Genomic DNA, 20,623 nt, shown 5'->3' with positions numbered 1-20,623 from the left:
TTTCATGAAAAAGGCTCTTTAACACTTTAAAGCTTTCCCAGTTTTTTCATGTTCTGACACCTTTCTTTATTGTGCCCAAACATTCCTATCCTCAGTTTGTGAACTGTTCTGCAATATATTGCTAGACTCTCACTTTAGTTTCAGTGTTTTAGGTCATTTCGTAGTTTCAGTGCTTTGGGTACTCACTCCTTGCAACTACACTGTCCACCAATTAGAAGCTTCAAGATGTAACCTTGGTGTTCATTAGACATATTAAATCTACCTTTTTTTATCAGTTCGGCTGGAGGTGATCCAAAAGTGTGTTAGTGTGTGTTTGTGTGTATATATATATTTTGTACAAAAGTGTGTTAGTTGGTTTAGGTAGTGATTGTTAAGATTGACTTGAAATATTCACATCTGGCTTCAGCAGGGAAGGGCTTGTGGTTTGGTCCTGCAGGCTGCAACTGAAAAAGACAAATTGATATTGTAGAAAAAAAAGGTCTGGTTCTTGATAGTCAAATCATTTATTTATTAATTTTTTATGTAAAGTCCAAGCTTGGCTTAAGAAACAAGCTTGTTTCAATCAATAGAGTGGGTTGACTGTGCCTCAATTTTCTTAATTATTAGAAGAGACTTGTATTGCCGGCTAAATTGAGATGCATCATCTTATTTGATTGTTCTATTTGTTTGTAAGCAGGTGCAAGTTAGGTTATATATATATATATATATGTATCTCCTCACTCACATGCAAAGCCATTAAAAAATATCAATAAAATTGAGCTTAGCCTTTAAATAAAGAAAAATGTTTGATGTAACAAATCAAGAATAAAAAGTAAAAAAGAACACAAAGATTTACATCGTTTGCCGTAAACGGCATAATTTTATAGACCCGTTACTGGAATTTATGTCTGCAGTAAAGATTTGTTGAAAGACGGGAGAGTATAAGTTTCTATCTCCAAACCCTATCTCTCCCTCGCACAACCTCCAAACCCTACGGTAAATATTCGTTGAAAGATGGGGAGTACAAGTTTTAACCTCCAAACCGTATCTCTCTCTCTCACTATCTTTTTTTTGTAATTTTCAGTGTTCTCTTGTATCTCACTCAAAATCCTAAACATTTTTGTATATTGGGTATAAGAGAGCATTAAACAGGATTCAAGATCGAAAAGGAAAAAATGGGTCTAAATACGGAAACTAACATAACCCATATTTCGATTTACTACATTCTTGATGGCGATGACCGATATAGACTCTCTTGACTTTGAGCACATTGCAAGAAAGGTTGCGAACGTCTCAGAACTCTCCATTGCATGTGCACTGGCAATGGTGGGGTACACTGGAGAGGTCCATGAAACTACCTTAATCAATTATCTCTGTTGGGTTTTTCTTCAATTTTGAAAAGAATAAAAGGCAAAAAAGCTACCGACAACACAACCACAAGCCACATGATATAAAATACTTTGTATTTTTCACCCAAATTTACATATACAAGTAACCTCTAAGGAAAAAATGGAATGCAATTTGTTATCTAAAAATAAACAAAAGTGAAAGAAAGCACAAGAAGAACTAAAAAAAAAAAAAAAGGGAAAGGAAAAATTACTTTATGAAAGAAAATATTGCTTGGAATATGAATCAATACATGTATCTGCTCTCTTACATTAGAATTGTCTGACTCTATAGATTCATCAAGACATATAAAAATTACAAAAAAAAAAAAAGGTAATCGTCCACTCAATTCAACAGGTCAAACACATGATTTGGCTCATACATACTACTACTTACATTGGTAACATATTCCCAAGTATATTTTCCTACTCGCGTGTGTTACTAATATGAGTGATGATTGGGAATCTGACAGTCGAACAAATTCTATTAATTTTATGTGAGTAGCATAAGATATTAGTGAAATCATGATAATATCAACCTCTACTCACATAGATCAATCGTAGTTATTCGACTTTTAGATCTCAAACTCCGAATCATTATCCCACTAATATTTTAGGGACAATTTACATTCCTTCCGGGACCACCATAATAAAAGTAATTTCCCCAAACACTGTTTCTTCCTGCTTTGATATCATAACAATTGGGATGATCAGCCAAGAAGTGAAGGTTTGACAATGGAAGCAAGCTATTGTCCCAATCAACAACCTGTAAATTTCTGAAGTACGATGATTTCCCATATCCTTCATCTGCAAAATGTCCACTACCCATTTGTGTGGATGTGTGAACTCCCATGGATCTACTATTCACTATCTCTCCTCCAAATTGTATCATGCTTGCATGGCTCCTCAGATGACTGAACAAGAATGATGGCCAATACCCAACAAGTTCTCCTGACCCTAGTTCCAGCCACCAGTTTCCATGCTTTGGATCCTACACACGCAAACACATGCTGATTTATATCGTAAGTATCTATATTGGAGAAATTATTACATGGTCGTTGGTCACGGCCAATCAACACTTGACATCTAAGCAAAAAAAAGAGCTGAATAAAACTAACACATTTCTGACACATATACTGAGGTGTTAAGTGATGATTGGCTCGGGACCGTGTAATAGTTTCTTATCTATATTGTGCTTAATGAATGACATTAAAGCAGACATGTTGACCTTTTCCCATGTGGTGTAGCATTCAAGTGAATACTATCCGGAAGAAATTGAAAAGCAGAAAAGTAGATAAAGAACACGAGAAAATGCAGAAAGGGAAAAGGAAATGGAAAGAAAAAGAAGTTCCTTTACCCCTAGTGTGTCTGTGTGTGTGTGTATACACACACACACAAACACAAACACACATAATATACTATATATAGATAAAAAAGTTGACATGTTAGATACCCTTTTTAAGAGGAAAACAAGTGAAATTTTACAATTTATAATAAGAAAAAAAGGTGAGTGGTAGGGAAATTTTGATCAAATTGCTTGAAGAAATGTGCAGTGTAAGATTAGGCTGTTGTTGAAATATGCAAAGAATAAAATTTTCACCAACTGTAAAAACTACCATTGAGTGTTAAATCCTTCCACAAGACTCATTTCATATGATTTGTTACATCATTTGTAAATTTTACTTAAAACTCACTTTCCAAACCATCACTCCAATATCGAATTGTCCACCATTGTAAGATGACCTTGGAGAAATCGCTGCTCCAATGGCCATTTTACTGTTAGTCTGGACAAAACCCGAGCAGAGTAAGTTGTAGCAACCGGTGGCTTGGTAGGCGTCGCTCTGAAAATTCAACAGAAATCAAATATTCTAATCTTTTGTGAGTTAATTATGCATATAATCTTTTCATGGGAAAGAAAAGGTAAAAAAAAAAAAAAAAAAAAAAAAAAAAAACACACACACACACTTACTGTCCAGTAAGTGAAGAACCTGGGATAATTATCTCCATATAACTCTGGGCTAACCTGAAGAATGATGTAATGATATTAATGGTTTATCACTGCCATGTCAAGCTAAAAATTTCACACTCATTCTATGGAAAAATAGACTGACTCTAATTTAGGAATCAGAAAAAAACTAGTTAGCTTCTTCATGATTGTAGCTTAGTAACTAGTATTTACATATAAAAATCTATTGTATCAACACTGATGCTTGATAGGATCTGATCAGCATATATATGTATATATATATATATATATATATGCTATATATATATATTTCTATAACAATTATAGACTTGCCTGCCAACCAGCTTCAATGGTATTAAGATCATTGTCAAATGAGCCAGAGATGATCCATAACTGTGACAGGCTGAATTCATATCGATCAGTTACGCGGGGTGTCCACACGTTCATGCTGGCCTTTGCTCCATAATACTGATCTCCATTCACAAAAGCGACTGCATGCTGTAATTTGAAAATTATCAAAAGATATCAAAACAATAACCTATGCATATACTTACACAGATTTTTTTTTTTTTACATTAATTATATTAGAATATATATTTTTTGAGGAACTTTGAATGTTTTATCTTACCATAAAGTTAAATTAATTTGTATTTCCTCAAAGTAGGTATTATTACAGAGTTGTCTGATAATTTCAGTGCAATACGTACAAGTGACCTAATGTTTACAAGTCTCTTTTCCTCCAACATTGCTTCTCCAAAACACTGTTTGGTTGCCGAGAAAATAAAGGGAAATTAGATTAGCCCTTAAAGAGGAGAGTCATCTCCCTGGTAGAGTTAAAGGGAGGAGTAAAGAGGGCAATGACAAGATAGATATATTTTACTGATGGGAAGCTTTTTACCTTCTTTTTTTTTTTTTTTTCCACAAGAAAATGAAGTTACTAGATTTTGGTTTATGTCTACATTGTGTCCAATGGCAAAGTTATAACATAAAAATATAGGCATTCCATATACTAACTTCATGATCACTGCTCATCGTGTCACGCCTTACGCCTCTTCTCAATTTTCTCCCAAATCTTCTGATTGAGCTGGCTCGAAGAACGTCTCTCTCTGTAGCTCTTCTGATTGGAATGGTGTTTTCCGGACATGATTGGCCAGAACTTCCCCATAGCTGAAGGCTTTCTGTCATTGCATCCGCGGAGTCATTACCTCTCGGCCTCTCAGGTTGTTCCTGCATTTACCAAAAAACTGAAGTCCTTTAATTTAATCCATAACCAAAAGCACCAGACATGGTTTGTTTCAAAAGAAACTATTTTTCTTGGAAATTTTAATAGATTTTACTTTTGGTCTTCCTGTATTTTCTTGGGTTTTTCTTCAAAAAAATTATTTTCTATAGAAACAAACAGAAAACATTTTCTCACGTACCAATGGCTTCTGTCCTCTGAGCTGAGGATGGTCAAAAGCCGGCTGAAGATGAGATAAAACACAATCAATCACATCACCATCAGGACTCTGCAATGAAAAAACAACACAGCCCACATTATAAAACCTCAAACACAAGAAGAAAATATCAAAGTCACAAGGAAAAATACCATGGAAAAGAGAGAGTGCCTGAATTGTCTTGACTGCAGGCTTGTTGATCTTCCCTAGATAAGCTCTTGCTCTCTTCAGCCTCTGCAGCTCTTGGCGTGGCCGGAAAGTTTGGTTGGCCGCCAATTGGCGGTGGTGGCGTGAGAGGGCAGGACTAAGTGAAGAAAGAAGAAGAAAAACAACAAATAAGAAAATGGTAGGAAGTTTCTGTTGAGATGTAGAAGACATTCTTCTAAAATGTCTTAGTGTGCTTGTTTGTTGTGTTAACAAGGCTTTTGTATTTGTATGTATTGGTGTTGTCCTGTACTGTGATCAACTACACAACAACATGATTTATTCTATGGTTTTGTCCATGGAAGAAAACAGCATCTATAGACAAGTCAATACAAAAGAGAGTAAAAAAAAAAAAAAAAAAACTATGTCTTCAAGGGGAGGACTTGACCAATGCACTCTCTAACTATTTTTGAAATTTCAAAAATACCCAAATGGACAGATAAATTTTTTTTAAAAAAAAAACTCTTTCCTTCTCAATAAATTACATGGCATGCTTAGAAAGTAAGCATTGTTTTCTTAAATTGAGAATATTATATTTGCTATTTTAATTTATTTGACTTGTGCTTACCTGTATAATTGAATAAGTATGGTTGACTGTTCAAGCATGAGATGCTCCAGTGATTTTAGTACTATATCTTACTTAATTACCAATAAATAAACAATGTGTGTTTCTTAGTTTTGTTAGGGTGATCAAGTTGTTGAGAACTTAGAACTTGGAACAGCCTCTATTGGACTACAAAAAATTCCTCTATGAGTGGCAGCCTCTTCTCTTGGGATCGAATTATGAAGGGGTGTTTTTGCAAAAGTGTAAGGGTTTACAAGTTTTTTTTTTTGGTGGCAAAAGTGCAAGTTTTGCAAAATTGTAAGGGTTTATTTCCAAAATTGAAGTAAATGGGGCTATTCACAAATGCAAGAAAGTTTAGGGTGTTCTGCATTTTGCATTTATGATAAAGAAAAAGATTATGGAAATGTTGAGGGATCGATAAATTAAACGAATTCTGCAAGTAGAATCATAAAGTGAAAAATAAAGGGGCTTATTGAGTTTGGTCCTTAAAAATTGAAGAATACTTTCTTAAAGCATGTTGTTTTTTTGAGTTTTGATCAAATTGATAAGTATCGAGACGTGAGTTCAAATTTAAGAACAGTTACTTTGCGCAAAATAATGAAAATAGTCACATTTATCTTCCATCTTCACCCTCATAACACCTTTGCACACTTTTGCAACGTTTGATAGTGAGTTTGTCTATTAGTGATTTCTTCTATTGGAAAATATTAACTTAAATTATAAGACACTCCAAATATAACACATCAAATTTTAATTAAATTTTTAATAAGGTTGGATAGAACAAAGACATGCGTACTAAATCATAATTGGGAAAGTACACTTTCATAATTTATTTTTAGTAAAATATCATTAACATTTTCTTTTATTTTAGGGTAAAAGTGCCACTAAGACCTAAGACTTGTTCCTAAACTCTTTCTATTAGTAGCCTATTAAGCTTCATTATTGTTAATTTTTCTTTGGGCGAAAGCTTGATAAGCCTAATTGTAGTTAATGGGTAGTTAAGAATATACTCATTATATTGCCTATAATGCCCTTAGCATGTGGTATGCCACTAGCTAATTTGTTTGTGACCACCAATAATGTTTGTGCCCTAGCTTGCACGTGTTCTCTTTTTTTTAGACTGTTGAACGATGGTGCTTCCCACTTTGAGAGGCTCTCCTCTAGTTGATATTATTTCTTTATTTCTCTCTTCTTTTCACAAATACCCACTAACATTCTCATCCCACTTCTGCAGCAAAAAACAAAGGAGACTGCTAAAGGAATATTGGCCCATAAAGTGTCAATTCTCATTAAAATAATATTAGGGAAATTGATGTTGAGTTATATAAATGGTACCAATACCATGCCCCTTCTGTAAAGTTGGTTAGGGAGAATAGATTCCCTCCCCCCCCCTTCCTTTTTTTAAACTCATACAACTATAGACTCTTGTCCTTATCCACACACGCACAAACACTATAGAGTATTTGTTTTGTAAACTTTGAATTAGTGATATAATTAACACACATTGAGGAGATATGATGCTGTGAGTTATGGCAATAATGATATTCAAATTAAAGTTGTTCTGATTATATTGTTGTAGAAAGGTTGCTAACTATGCTTGCCATTTTATTTTTTATTTATTTATTTATTTTTCAAGTCAAGAAATATTATATATTAGATTAGTAGGTGTATATGGTCGAAACTTGACACTATAAGATTCACGGGAGATACTAATCCATTGATTTATCGAGACAATTGCAACCATGCTTGCCTCTCGATGCAGATACCATCTAAATTTTAAAATAAATAAATACAATGAGAGAGATTGAAAAAGAAAGGACTGGAGTTCATAATGAAATAATCATGAAGGGTTTCATTAGAATTAGATGTAGAGGCACTTGAGGTGACCTCAAGATTGGATTGCTTTGATGTTGATTTTGGTGTTATTTGTTTTAATAACTGCATCATTTTTTTTTTTTTTAAAAAGGTGGGAACCATGGAAAGAGCAATTTTATGGACAACAACCACTATTCAATCTCATTCTGATGGAAGATATGAATCTCACCAGTGGTGAAGCCACATAGCACTGAATTTTTAATTTTTTTTTAATTTTATATGGAAAGATTTTTATGTTTGTATAATTGCCCAATCTAAAATTTGACAGTGCGCGCGCACACACACACATAACCAATAGCCCAATTCACCATTTTACACCAATATATATATATATAATCATGACACAATTGTAAATATATATAATATATTTATCAATTTATCACTTTCCATATTTTTTCCACTTTCCCAAAATATTATATTCTTTCTCACTTTCCAAAAAAAAAAAAAAGTATTTCATCGTGATATTCTTTTTTACTTTACCACAACAAATGAATTGTTTTCATTACATTTTCAGTTTTCAACATTTTCCATAATCCAAACAAAACAAGCGGAACAACTATTTACCAGTAGATAGAGACCCAATGTGTAATTTGATTTTTTTTTTTATCATCTAAATTTACAATTATTATTTGATATTATAATTTTAATTAGAAAAATTATTAGTTATTAGTATCAAAATTATTTTAGGGCTTCTTGTTCTTTCAAAATTTAGTTTGTGTAATTGTGTTACTAATTATTATACTCTAAATAAGACTTAGAAATTTTTTTTTTTTATTTGCAGCCCAAATCAATGAAATCACAGATTCATTTACTCTATCAAATTTTCTGATTGATTGGATTATCTGGTTATAAATTATAAGGTTAGATTTGGTTATCTTTTTACATATGTGATACATTAGAATAGTTAGGTAACTGTGTTATTTATTTATTTATTTTTCATATCTTATTATTGATTCATTGAATATGATTTTTTTTTAGTATATTTAATTGAATGAACTCAATTTTGAAACAGCAATGAATAACCTGGAATTTCATCGTGAATATACTGAATAGAAATATTATGAACCAATGTTTTAATTTTTACATATATTATTTTTGTTCAAACTATATATATACATATTACTATTAAAAATTGTCCACCAGAAAGAAATTATTGGCTACACCATCGAATCTCACAATATTGTAAATATGAATCTCAAAATATTGTAAATATGAATCTCAAAATATTGTATAAATATGTGTCAGTGCACATTTGTCCACAATACAATTATTGTTTCATTTGTTGTTAGAACAATCATATATAATCAATCATCTTTCTTGAAGAGCATAACCAAGAGTGAGAGAAATATGATAATCTATTAAAAAAAATTAACTAAGAGAATATGATTATCTAGTTATTAAGGATATATCTCAGATATAGGGATGGCAACGGGGCAGGTTTGGAGCGGGTTTTCCTAAAGCCTGCCCCACTCCTTTTAATTTTTGTCAAGTTTATGCCCACCCCGAGACCCGCGACGGATTGGATTTTCATGTCCAGTCCCGCCCCGTTGGTAAATACTGTGCCCTCGTGCCAGCCCTGCTAAAAAAATTTTTTTCCTACTTTTTGAAACTTAAGCTCCTGTTATTTAAATATGGAAAGCCTAAGAATGGCACAAAATAAATGAAATTATGTATCCCAACAAAAATAAAAAAATAACATGCACGTAACATAATTCAGATAATGTAATAAACAAAAATAAAAGTTTAATACAACCAAATCATAAGAAATTCTAAGCTCCAACTTCTACCATAATCAAAACAAAAGCAAATTTAATACCAAGTTTACATCCCAAATTAGGATTGTAAGAGATGAGTGACCAGGAAAACCGCTAAAATAAGTTATTAATATTATATATATATATATATATATATATATATATATATATATTAAATATAGTTATATGTTTAGCAAGTCGGAATGGGGCGGGGCCCCTAGGATATGTATATTGAACCTTTACCCGCTCCGTGACCCGCGACAGGTACAAAATTTGTACTCATGCCTACCCCAACGGTATAAAAAGTGTTCTTATAGCCGTTATTAACTGAGCAAGACGGGACAGGGCCCGACGGGGTGGTAAGAATTGACGTCCCTACTCAGATAGGGATATATGCGTATGCTAATGGAAAATTTCAGACAAGTTGGGATTTGAGGTCCACTCCTTTTTTATATGCTTCATTGACAAATGCATATAATTTGAGGGATTCATACCATATTAGGGAAAAAAAAAATCTGTCTTTTGAGATTTCCTAGTGTGTAAATACATATATACTCACATATGTATAACTATATGAATGTATATATATATATATATATATGAAAAAGGAACTTTTGAGGGTGCTCTTTCTAAACTCGCACATTCTCTCCATCTAATGGTAGGAGAGGGCACCAGCTAAAAAGAAAAACTTGGTTTTGTGTGTGTATATTAATGTATACCTATACATATAGGTAAAGAATGTTTTTGGTAAGGCAATTCAGATTATTCACTTGAGCACTATTTAGTTGGAAAAAAAAAAAAAAAAGGAGTTGAAAAAAAAAAAACTTGGGCACTATTTGTGTTGTAGGGTTATGTTGAATAGTAATTGAAAGTATGTTTAATACCAATATATTTTGCAAGATTTTTGAAAACAAATATATGTTTGGTAAAAAAATGTTACAAATTTGAAGGAAAAAAAAATGACTAAGTTAAAAAAAATCATTTAAGAGTCTTTTTTATATATTATTCATCGCTACAGTATTTTTGCTACAATGCAGAAGCAACTGAAAAGACTAAATTTAGTGTTTCCGGTTTTCACCTCTTTTTCGGAAACGTTTCGATACCATTCAAATAAACGTTACTAAAAACATGATTCCGTGTTTTGCTTCTCTACAATATACCATCCGAAACAAAAACAACACAAAGCAAAAGCGTTTGCCAAACAAGATCTTATAGGAGAAATTACTTTAAAATAGTCTTGACCTTGTGATTCAATTCAATCAAAGCTCTGAAACTAAAATAAATAAATAAAAGAAAAAAGTGAATTTATAATAAGAGTTCAATAAATTATTACCAAAAAAAAAATTAATTTTAGGTCATGTTGGCAAATGATGGTAGACAAAGCACGCGGGTTTTGGGAAGGTGACATTTGTTCTTAGTAGTACTAGCATGCTTCTATGGTCCTTCAAGAATGTTTTTCTTTTCTGCAGATGGTGATGGATCATCTGTTATGGATGTTGAAACCAAATGATATTATCTTTATTATGTTATATAAAAAATGTTTCACCTTTTTTCACTATCTTTATAGAATATAAAAGCTGTTGAAACCAAATGATATTATCTTTATTATATTATATAAAATGTGTCACCTTTTTTCATTATCTTTATAGAATATAAAAGCTGGAAAAACTGTTTGCTTCATAAAAGGGCCAACAAGTGTAAGAAACTATGAAATGAGTTCCAGCTATTTGCAAAAAGGTTATAATTGGGTATTTTGTTTTATATGGACTTTAACAACACTTATGTATGCATTATTTGTTCTTTGATTATCTAAAAATTTAAAAAAATTGAGTTCAGTTGCTCTAATTGTCCAAGCCCAATAACATAGATTGAGTTCGAGTTGAAATTTTCTCCAATAACTTTGTTCAAACCCAACAACTAATCTCCAACACCTTTGTCCAAGCTTGGATTGGGTTCGGGACAACCCAAACCCTATGTTGATGCTTCAATGCCAAATTGTCAATTCTTTCTTCCAACTCCAAATTGTCAATTAACTATTCCACCCTTGAATGCCACAATTATAAGACCACTAAAACAATTATATATTTTGCATATCTAATAATTAGTCCTTGGTAGAAAACAGCATCAGGAGGAAGTAGCTTGATTAGCCCGCAATGAACATTCTTGAGTAAATCATCAAGAATAGTTAGTAGAGCGTCCAACTCTCCAAACAAGTATGTCTGTGTTCGAGTTTCCCTCCCCCTCCTTAGGGCCGGCCCTAGGCCTAGGCGAACCCCTGGATCACCTAGGGCCTCCAATTTGGGTCCAAAACTTTGTATTCCTAGTCAAAATTTTGTATTACTAGGGCCTCTCAAAATTTTAGGTCTCTTGGGGGGCCGACCCTGACCCTCCTTTGCCAATATTAAAAATAATAATAATAATAATAATACTAAAACATCAAGGAGAGGAATTTGATTCTATACCCCCATCTCTTTTCCTAAGGAATATTATCATTGCATCCCCACTGATAAACTGTCCAAGATTTTTCAAAGCAAGGAATCATTTTTCAACTATGTAGAGAAAAAGAAAAGGAAGCAATAGGAAGTTGATTAAGACATTCAATAATTGACAACAACAAATCTCTTTTTGCAATTGCTTAATATTTACTATTAAGGATTGCACCAACCTTGTTCTATCAGTCCTAGAACCTGGTTTCATCCCAGGAAATCTCTGCCAACACATACCAATTCAATCCTGAAGACACAGAGAGAACAATGTCATCGATGACGAGGGGACGTGCAAGAGCAACAGGGGAGGCCTCCTATAATGGGATTGTTCGTCGAATGGTGAGCATCCCTCAGAACATAATACGGGGCTTTTCAAGAGCAATGGGTCATGGAATAGACCTCATGGGTATAGGAGGAAGAAGAAGCCAATACCTGCCATCTATTTTTCCATTTCAACATCCACAAGAACCTGTAATTGTGCAAGAAGAGCGGGCTTTTCTAGCCAGTTTCGAGCAGCAGTATGGAACCATGCATCCTTGCTTCTACGAGTGCCGGTTCATGGAAGCTCTAAAGATAGCACAAGATGAGCAAAAGTTCATGTTCATGTACCTCCACTCACCAGAACACCCCTTCACACCTCCTTTCTGTAAGGAGACCTTGTGTTCAGAGCTGGTAGTACAGTTTATTGATGCAAATTTTGTCTGCTGGGCTGCACTTGCAAATAGAGGAGAGGGCTTGCAGATGGCCATGACATTGCAGCCTGCCAGCTTCCCATTCTGTGCAGTAGTGGCTCCTGCTTCTGGTGACAATATGGCAATTCTGCAACAGGTAAATTTGGAACTGGATAATAAATCTGCTATTCTCCCACTTTCTTTATAGCACATGACCGTTATTTCATCTATATACATGTATAATTAAAACAAAATCACTAAAACAACATTGACAATGATAAAAATAACATAAATAGTATATTCTATAATACTGATTTGCAAATATAACTCTGTTATCTTCTAGTAAAGCTCTTCTTGTTTTTCTCTGCACAGTAAGTATGGATTTGAGTTGTCAAGGAATAATAATTCAAATATAATTCCTCTATAAAAAAAGATCAAATAAAAAATATACTTTTGTAAATGAGATGCAATAAAGTGGACCAATTGCTTTGATATTCAAGTTACTTTGTATTCCTTGGTCCATCTTGTATATAGATGGAAGGGCCAGTTTCCCCAGCTGAATTGCTGGAGATACTACAAAGGACAATGGAGGAGCAAGGATTGGTGTTCGGCAGTTCAAGGGTCAAGGAGGAAGAAAAGAGAAGATCAGATCGGCGGTTGAGGGAAGAACAAGATGCAGCTTATGTTGCAGCTCTCCAGATAGATAAGGTGCATGTTTATATGATATGTCATGGTTTAACTCCAACTTGTAATCAACAAATAGACAATGAATCAGGTAATTTGTTTATTCCAGGAAAAAGAAAGACTCAAAAACTTACACTCAGAAGAAGAAAGAGCTCAGAGACAAGTACAAGCTTCAAATAAAGCAAATTATGAGAAACTTAAACAAAATCCCACAAGAAATCAGACTAGTAAAGTGAAAGAAACTCTCAGTACTAGAGAAACTCAAGCTACAGATGTTGCAGGCAGAGGAAAGGATGCTGCTCAAGTCACCCAGGTATGCCTAAGTCACCAAATTTCGGTATGGCTTAATGTGTGACAATTACAAGTGCCAATAAATGGTTATAATGATCAAAATGGTCGATGATTGTGCAGATATTGATACGGTTTCCGAATGGGGAAAGAAGGGAGCAAAGTTTCTTGTGCACAGACAAGATCCAGGCAGTTTTCAGATACATTGATTCGCTAGGCTTGCCTGGAGTCGGAAACTATAGATTGATATCAAGTTTCCCAAGAAAAGTATATGGTGCTGATCAGATGGGAATGACTCTCAAAGATGCTGGTCTCCATCCCAAAGCAAGCCTGTTTTTGGAGATTCTGTGATATTAATTACTCTCCTCATGTTTGTGAATGCACACGCGCATCCAACGCACACACACTTGAGTTTATCTATAGGAACTAATTCAATAGCTCTATCACTTATATGTATGCACATGAACGGGTTCACCTTTTCTCTGTTCCAGAAATGCTTTCTTTAGAACTTTGAAAATTTATAACATGGGAAATACTTTGATTTAACTGGTACATATTATCAATGTTCGTGTTAATTATATTCTTTTGTTCACTTCATTAGATGTTTGCTTGTTCGTCTCTCAAATTATTCCAGTATATCTAAGGTCCCAATTTGAACTTCTCATGGATCTCAATACTTTTGACAAGCATTGTGCCACGAGTTGTTTTCCTCCAATTGTCAGTCTACTTCGTGCCATCGTATATACCTGGGAAGTTCCAAACCACCCCATGGCTTCCTCTCCCTAGACTGAACCTGAAACCTAATTAAGGTGCCAGTAATTGTATTGCAGTCAGCAAGTTCTCAGGATTTGCAAGGTATAGCAACATTGTTGAAGAAGCAGAACAACTGGTTGTCAGCTTGAGCAGGTCTTTAAATTCTACCACTTCCAAAAGCAAATATGCTTATTCAAATGCATAGTACAATTCTCAGTTCCAGTTCACTGGGAGTGTAAATGAAGTCTGAATGAATGTGAATGACTTTGCATTGAATGGCATAATCATGTAAAACTTTCCTCCTGTATGTCAGGAGCTAATAGAAATTTTCTGTCTATTTCGGTATGATCATTTCTAAGTAAATATTGTGGATTCTAAGTCAAACGTGTAGCCTTCTTGTACAACAATTAACCTCTCACACCAAGGTCAAAATCAGTGATAGAATAGAGAAAGAAGGCTTAAGCGGCATGGAATATATAACATAACCCTATAAATGGACTAGTAAAAAAAAGGAAGATTAGCTTATATAGAAGTTAGAGACATTAACCAAAACTAACATTAGATAAAGTAATAAGAAATGACCTTAAAAATTAAATATAATAGGGAAAATGGCTTGTAATAGTAAAGAATAAAAAATGAGAATTCGTGTGGCCAACCCTATTCATATAAGATAAAGGCATGGATAAGATGGTGACAATGATGATGATGATGATTATGAAACAACCAGCAATGTCAAACTTAAAAACCTACATGAAAAGTTGTTATTCTATCCATTAGAAATATATTTTTATATATATTAAGACCACTTCTCAGAAACATTAAGCAACTATATTTACCAACCAAAAAAAAGAACATTCAGCAACCATTCCATATAATCTTTTAGCACTCACAATGTAAAAGAACAAAATGAATTATAATTGTACTGAATGAGCATGGAACTTGTTACATTAACACAGCTGCAGCCAGGAATTAGTTAGGGCGATACTTTGGGAAAAATATAACATGGCAAAGACACCCCATCAGCAGCAACCTTCTTCCCTGGCATAGGCAGCCTCACTTGACAGTGATAAACAATTAATAGTAGGCCTAGAAGTAAAATAAATAGGAAAATGGGAGACGGTATTGTATTCTTTAAAGTTAAAATGTTAGTTTGAGCTGCAGCAGAACTTAGCCATAAAAATTCCCCTTCGACCAGTGCAGCTCCTAAAGTCCAAGAAACATCTCCTGGGCCAAAAATTATCTCTTTATCACTAAGACAGAGAGCATCCTCAATGAGTGATGCCAAATAGGATACCTTGAAGCAATACTGTCCAGTATAATTTTTATTCCCGGGAATGCTGCTCGAGTCAACCCATGATCTTGTACATAACTGCTGGCCTTTCTCCCAAATCTTTGTCAAATTTGCTCTTGGGCTCACATTTAACAAATTGTAAACAGCAAAAAATCCCGATAAAGCATGAAAACGTGCAATGGGGTGGGTGACAGCCATCAAATTAACTATCTCAATGCCTGAGGAACAGAAGTTTGAAGTTAAAATTTGAACTCCAGCACATTGCTAAGACTACTGTTTTTTATAAGCATAACAGGGCAAATTTTTCAAGAGAAGATGATACATCACACATTAAAATGCATTTATATATGTTCAAGTTATGCTTAATCAAGAAAAGCGCATAAGTAGCTCCTTAATCTTTCAAGGGTTTTAAAAAAAAAATCATTTAAATGAAACTTAAGATTAAATAGTTATTTCAACTACAATTATTAGTCCTTAGTTTTACTTAAATAATAATAATAATAAATAAATAAATAAAAAATCGTTATTTCAACTACATTTAGTAATATTTTTGTTTGAGTAGTTATTTGGGATATTAAGTTCTTTGAGCACTATTAATAGGTGCAAGCTGTCATTTATGTTGGAATGGTAGGGCCTGCTTGGTTTAGTTCTTAGAAAGCAGCTTTCAAGAACTCTTACAATTAGATAAATAGTTTTAAGAGAACTCCAAATGACAGTATTCTAAAATAAGACCTTTTCTAACTCGGTTTTCTTAGGGCTGTTTTGACAAAACTATCAACCAAATGCATTTTCAAACAGTTTTTTTTTTTCTTTCTTTCTTTTTTTTTTTTTGCCCCCTCGGTGAATATCATACAGCTTTCTGTTTTCTAGTTCTATTATCCTCAGAAAACTGAAAATTTCTAGTTCTCTTATCCTCAGAAAACTGAACCAAGCAAGCCCGTAATTTCTCGTGGACTCTGATTTTTAAGAAATTATTTTCTAGTAAGTGCATTTAGAAATGTTACATGTTGATTTTCACAATCTTGTTGGATTCAAACTTCCATTGGATGTTACTTATCAAAAAAAAAAAAAAACTTCCATTGGATGTTTCTGACAATTCGTCTGTGTAAAGAACATCTTGATCTATTTGACTTGTGTCAAAGAAACTTGTTCTAGTTCCTAGTTGGAACCTCAACACAAGTCAGTCTTAGATGTTGTTTGATAACTCAATTAATTATTGATTAAGTGATTATCCATTTAAATGTGCTTGATATAGCAATTTAGAGATCACTTAAATGAATAAGAGTAACTTAGAATGGATCAAATTTTAAGTGAGGGAGATTTCACTTATCACCGAGTACTGAACACTTCAAATTCAAACAAATATTAAAGAGGTCCTCAATTTAAAATTAGCACCATTAAGCTTAAGCACATAAAATTCAAAACATGGTATTTTTAGTGCCTAATTTTCAGTTTATTAAATAGCTCGTATCGTAAGTGATTCATATTAATGCTTCCTCAGAGAGAATACGTGTTAATGGTCTATTTGGATATTTGGAATTTTGTTAGATGTTTCTAATGTACATTTGCCACTAAAGTTCTGAGTTATATTCAAGATATATTTTTTATGCTAACTTTAGGGGACAACTCTTAAAATTAACATGAGTATTCTGGATAAATCAGATCACCTGAGAACTCCTCATCTAAACAGTGTTTAAATATCTATTATGGTATGTCTCAACCACATTTTGGCTTCCAGATGACACATGTTTTGTAATTTCTTCGTGTTTAATTGCAATGACCTTGTATGGGAAAAACCACTTTGTCTTATTACTACTGTTTGTTGCATATCTTGTCCCATTAAGCATATACTTTGATCCCTCCAGTACTTCGAACAATGGTCACATAGATGCTTTGACCACGGTAATAAGCCAGTATCTCTCCTGATCGGGTGTTCATTGGAGAACAAGGTGTTTAAAAATATTGTTGAATTACTTCCATATTAGTAAATGTTCGTTTTTATACATAAGAAAGAAGATCATAATTGAATAAGGTTATAATTATTTATTTATTTTCATAAGAAAGATTGAATAAGGTCATAAGTTATTTTTCATATGAGTCGTCATTAGGCTAAAAAAAAAATTGGCACTAACTCAAGTTTATAAAACTTCTGCAAATATATCCTGTCATCGCTCTATTGAGAAAAATGTAAGAATTATGGACCTTATATCTCATGTTTTGCCAGGTTACTAAAACTCTAGTTGATAATGATGATCTTAATAAGGTTGGTTCCAACAATCTAATGATTTTAACTTAATACAATTATTATACTTCAATTGCTTTGTCAGTTTTTTTTGGTAATATTAGTAGATATTTGGTAAGTATGGATTCTAATCTTTAGGTGCTCTAACCCAAGAGGATGGTAGGATTTTGGTGTGGGTGGGTGGGTGGGTGGGGGGAGGGAGTATCAGTTAGGGAAAAAAATAAAAAAGAGGATGACAGGATTTGTGATAGGAAGAGCCTAGTCAGATTTGAAAATTTAGTGCTACTGGTCGTCACCCGATCGCCTATAAATATTTGCTACATGCTTGAGAAACCTATCATTTTTGTACCAAAAACTGGGAGTAATACCAAGCTGCCTTCTCTGTTCCTTAAAAAGATTGCCAGAGAAGTAATGGCCTATTGAGATGCTCAATAGCGAATTGTATATAATAATATAGCATTATTGTAATGGGATGTAAACATTTTACGTAATAGTATATCAGCAGTTGAAATATATGGGTACTCAGAATAGTTATCATAGAAGCAGATGAAACAAGAAATTTATGAAGGATGGTGAAGGAAAAATCACAACTGTAACAACACAGTTATTTGCCAAACCAGGTTCAAGAACATAAAATATTTTCAACAACCAGATGCTTAGGAAATGACGGGACAATGTAGTAAACTGACCACTATAAGCGGACAAGCCTGCTTTGCAGTTTGGGCCATCTGCTAGCTGTGACCAGTCTGAATTGCTCGAGTTGATAGCAGCAGCCCTGGCAATTAACTTGCACTGCTCCCAATTTGGGTCTCCAACAAGAAATACTGAATTCGACTCATTTTTTGGCACTTGACGGCTAGAATTTTCAGAAGCATAAGAACTTGGCCCAAAACAACCATGGCAAGTATAATTTTGCACCAAACCAAAACCAAGGCAAGGATGGCTTATTTCAAATGTTCCTCCAGCAACTTCCCTGAGTGCCGGCGAATGACTAAGCATAACCACAGTCCTATCGAATGCCTCGTTTAGCCCAAATGCTGGCAATGAGTATGCTAAAATTTGATGTTCAAATGATCCAATCTTTGATCTCAAAAAGTGCTCATCTTCTTTCAATTCATCTGTCTCTGCAACAACCTGTAATGAAGAACCTCCTAGATCGAGAAGTCCCAAAGTGGGCTGCAACCTTGAGGAATTCTTGAAGGTTCCCATTTTATAGTTCAGAGCAACCCAACCATAGTAAGCTTCTTCCTTCCCACTCAATACCCTAATCCAATTTTTTCTATACATGAAGGCGTGTTCCTTTACAACAGCCTCTGCATCCTCCAAAACCCGCTTAGCATCTTCCCTTGGCAGTCTCCTAAGTCCAGCAGTAGCTAGAACAAAAATAGAAGTCTCTCCATGCCTTTCAGAAGGTACCCTTTGTTCCGCCCAAATAATCAATGGCTCTAAAGATGCCCTTACTCCAGAAGAATTACCAACAAATTTATCTAAACCGGGTTCAGTTTGCAAGCAGTGATACTGACAACCATCTTTCTGTAGTTTACTACTGGTTGAGTTATCAGGATAAGAATGCACCAAAATTGGCAATTCATGACTGCTGATACCACCTTCTATCATCCATTCAATTACATTTACTCGTGTACCTGTGCTACCACAATCCACTACCACCGTAAAATATGACCTTTTTAACACAAATTGAGTGTTCCCTGGTCTTAAAACAACATAAACACAAACCGATAATAACAATACCATCACTAGAACTATAATACCAATCCTCAGAGCTCGGTTCTGAAAACCCATCATTGGAAGCTTAAATTTTGACGGCGATCTAGGTTCCATGGCCAAACTAACAACATCAAGATACTGTAAATTCTAAATCTATCAACTTAATTCTTTGAATCAACAAATATACAGAATTAGTAGATTAGGAGGTGATAACAGTAAATCGTTGTGAATTTACAGCTCTTCAATCAATCAATAAATAAACAAACAATCCAGCTACTACAAGTGACGATTCAGTAATATGGCCGTAATCATACACATGCGTCAATATTCAAACGAATGGATACGGAATCGATCTTTTGAATTTCGACAAAAAGGCAGAGGAACTTAAATGTAAATTCTCTTACCTTGTAATCTCCCGGATCCGTAAGAACTAAATTTCTGCTCTATAGCTCGTACATTCTCTCTCTACTTTCTCTCTCTACAAGCGAGAGAAGAGAGGAGTTGGAACTCGGAAGTAAAGACGAAATAGCGAACCAATTGTATGGATCCAGTAGCTTAAATTAGGTGGGCATTACCAACGGGCAATGCCCCACTTGTTAGAGTGCCACTCGTTTCCTTTTTAATTTACAAAAATATTACTACCTAAATAACATCAACCATTCATTTAACATTAGTTAAATTTGTATTGTTACATTTAATAAATAACATTAATCAGTGACTTGGTTCTTCAAAATTTGGAGTAATTTACTGTAAATTATATTGAGATTTTTGTTATTATTAGATTAGAAGTTTTTTACTGCATAGTTACCGGTTACCAGCTACATTTTATACATTTTGTCATATTTAGATGGCTAGATCATCAATCATCTATCCCTCGTACGCATGATCTTTTATACACTCTTTATGAATGCAATAAGATATAATATTTTATATTCCTTTATTTTCTAACATAGTATAGAGTCCTTTTCGATCATTGGTAAACCCTCATTGATTTATCGTAATCACCACCGTGAATGGCACTATTAGCTCGATCCTCGGCGGTGGTCAACCTTTAAACCCATGCTTCCAAACACACGCCTTTGTACGCCTCAAGTGGTAAATCCCACGCTCCTCAACATGTCGGATCCTCACGAATCCACCACCATGCACCTCTGCGCGTCTCAAGTAGCAATCCCACGCTCTCGTGCTCTTTCACGCGCCCCAACGTGGTGGATCTTAACATATATGCCACCATGTGCTTTTGGGGGCCTCAAGTGGTAATCCCACGCTCCCATGCGCTTTCATGTGTCTCAACGTGTCAAATCTTCACGGATCCACCA

At 34.2% G+C, this 20,623-nt stretch overlaps 3 protein-coding genes across 5 annotated transcripts; 1 reads left to right on the top strand and 2 right to left on the bottom strand.

Annotated features, from left to right (window-relative positions):
- Positions 1-1,575: 1,575 nt before the first annotated feature.
- Positions 1,576-5,307, bottom strand: LOC132304324 (protein neprosin). Of its 2 annotated transcripts, none has more exons than XM_059801936.1 (7): positions 4,938-5,307; positions 4,752-4,838; positions 4,345-4,557; positions 3,664-3,828; positions 3,334-3,387; positions 3,059-3,205; positions 1,576-2,355 (listed from the first exon to the last, which is right to left on the bottom strand). In XM_059801936.1, the coding sequence occupies exons 1-7, from the start codon at positions 5,142-5,144 to the stop codon at positions 1,978-1,980; spliced, it is 1,251 nt and encodes a 416-aa protein (XP_059657919.1). In that variant the 5' UTR covers positions 5,145-5,307; the 3' UTR covers positions 1,576-1,977. The 2 variants fall into 2 exon arrangements, with proteins under 2 accessions (XP_059657919.1, XP_059657920.1); XM_059801937.1 differs by having other exon boundaries at positions 4,919-5,030.
- A 6,429-nt stretch (positions 5,308-11,736) lies between these two features.
- Positions 11,737-13,845, top strand: LOC132304322 (plant UBX domain-containing protein 10-like). The gene is made up of 4 exons (XM_059801934.1): positions 11,737-12,478; positions 12,856-13,029; positions 13,115-13,318; positions 13,417-13,845. The coding sequence occupies exons 1-4, from the start codon at positions 11,918-11,920 to the stop codon at positions 13,642-13,644; spliced, it is 1,167 nt and encodes a 388-aa protein (XP_059657917.1). The 5' UTR covers positions 11,737-11,917; the 3' UTR covers positions 13,645-13,845.
- Positions 13,846-14,888: 1,043 nt separating this feature from the next.
- Positions 14,889-19,712, bottom strand: LOC132304321 (probable apyrase 7). 2 transcript variants are annotated; one of them, XM_059801932.1, is made up of 2 exons: positions 18,269-19,712; positions 14,889-15,555 (listed from the first exon to the last, which is right to left on the bottom strand). In XM_059801932.1, exons 1-2 carry the CDS (start codon positions 19,416-19,418, stop codon positions 15,020-15,022), a joined length of 1,686 nt encoding a protein of 561 aa, XP_059657915.1. In that variant the 5' UTR covers positions 19,419-19,712; the 3' UTR covers positions 14,889-15,019. The 2 variants fall into 2 exon arrangements, with proteins under 2 accessions (XP_059657915.1, XP_059657916.1); XM_059801933.1 differs by having other exon boundaries at positions 18,287-19,712.
- Between the last annotated feature and the right edge of the window lie 911 nt (positions 19,713-20,623).

This window comes from Cornus florida, unplaced genomic scaffold (genome assembly GCF_030987335.1).
Source record: "Cornus florida cultivar Cherokee Brave unplaced genomic scaffold, ASM3098733v1 CherokeeBrave_3.0.0_Hap2_Chr04, whole genome shotgun sequence".
Classification (NCBI taxonomy): Eukaryota; Viridiplantae; Streptophyta; class Magnoliopsida; order Cornales; family Cornaceae; genus Cornus; species Cornus florida.
The sequence above is the reverse complement of the archived record's forward strand: the minus strand, read 5'-3'. Positions and strand labels throughout refer to the sequence as shown.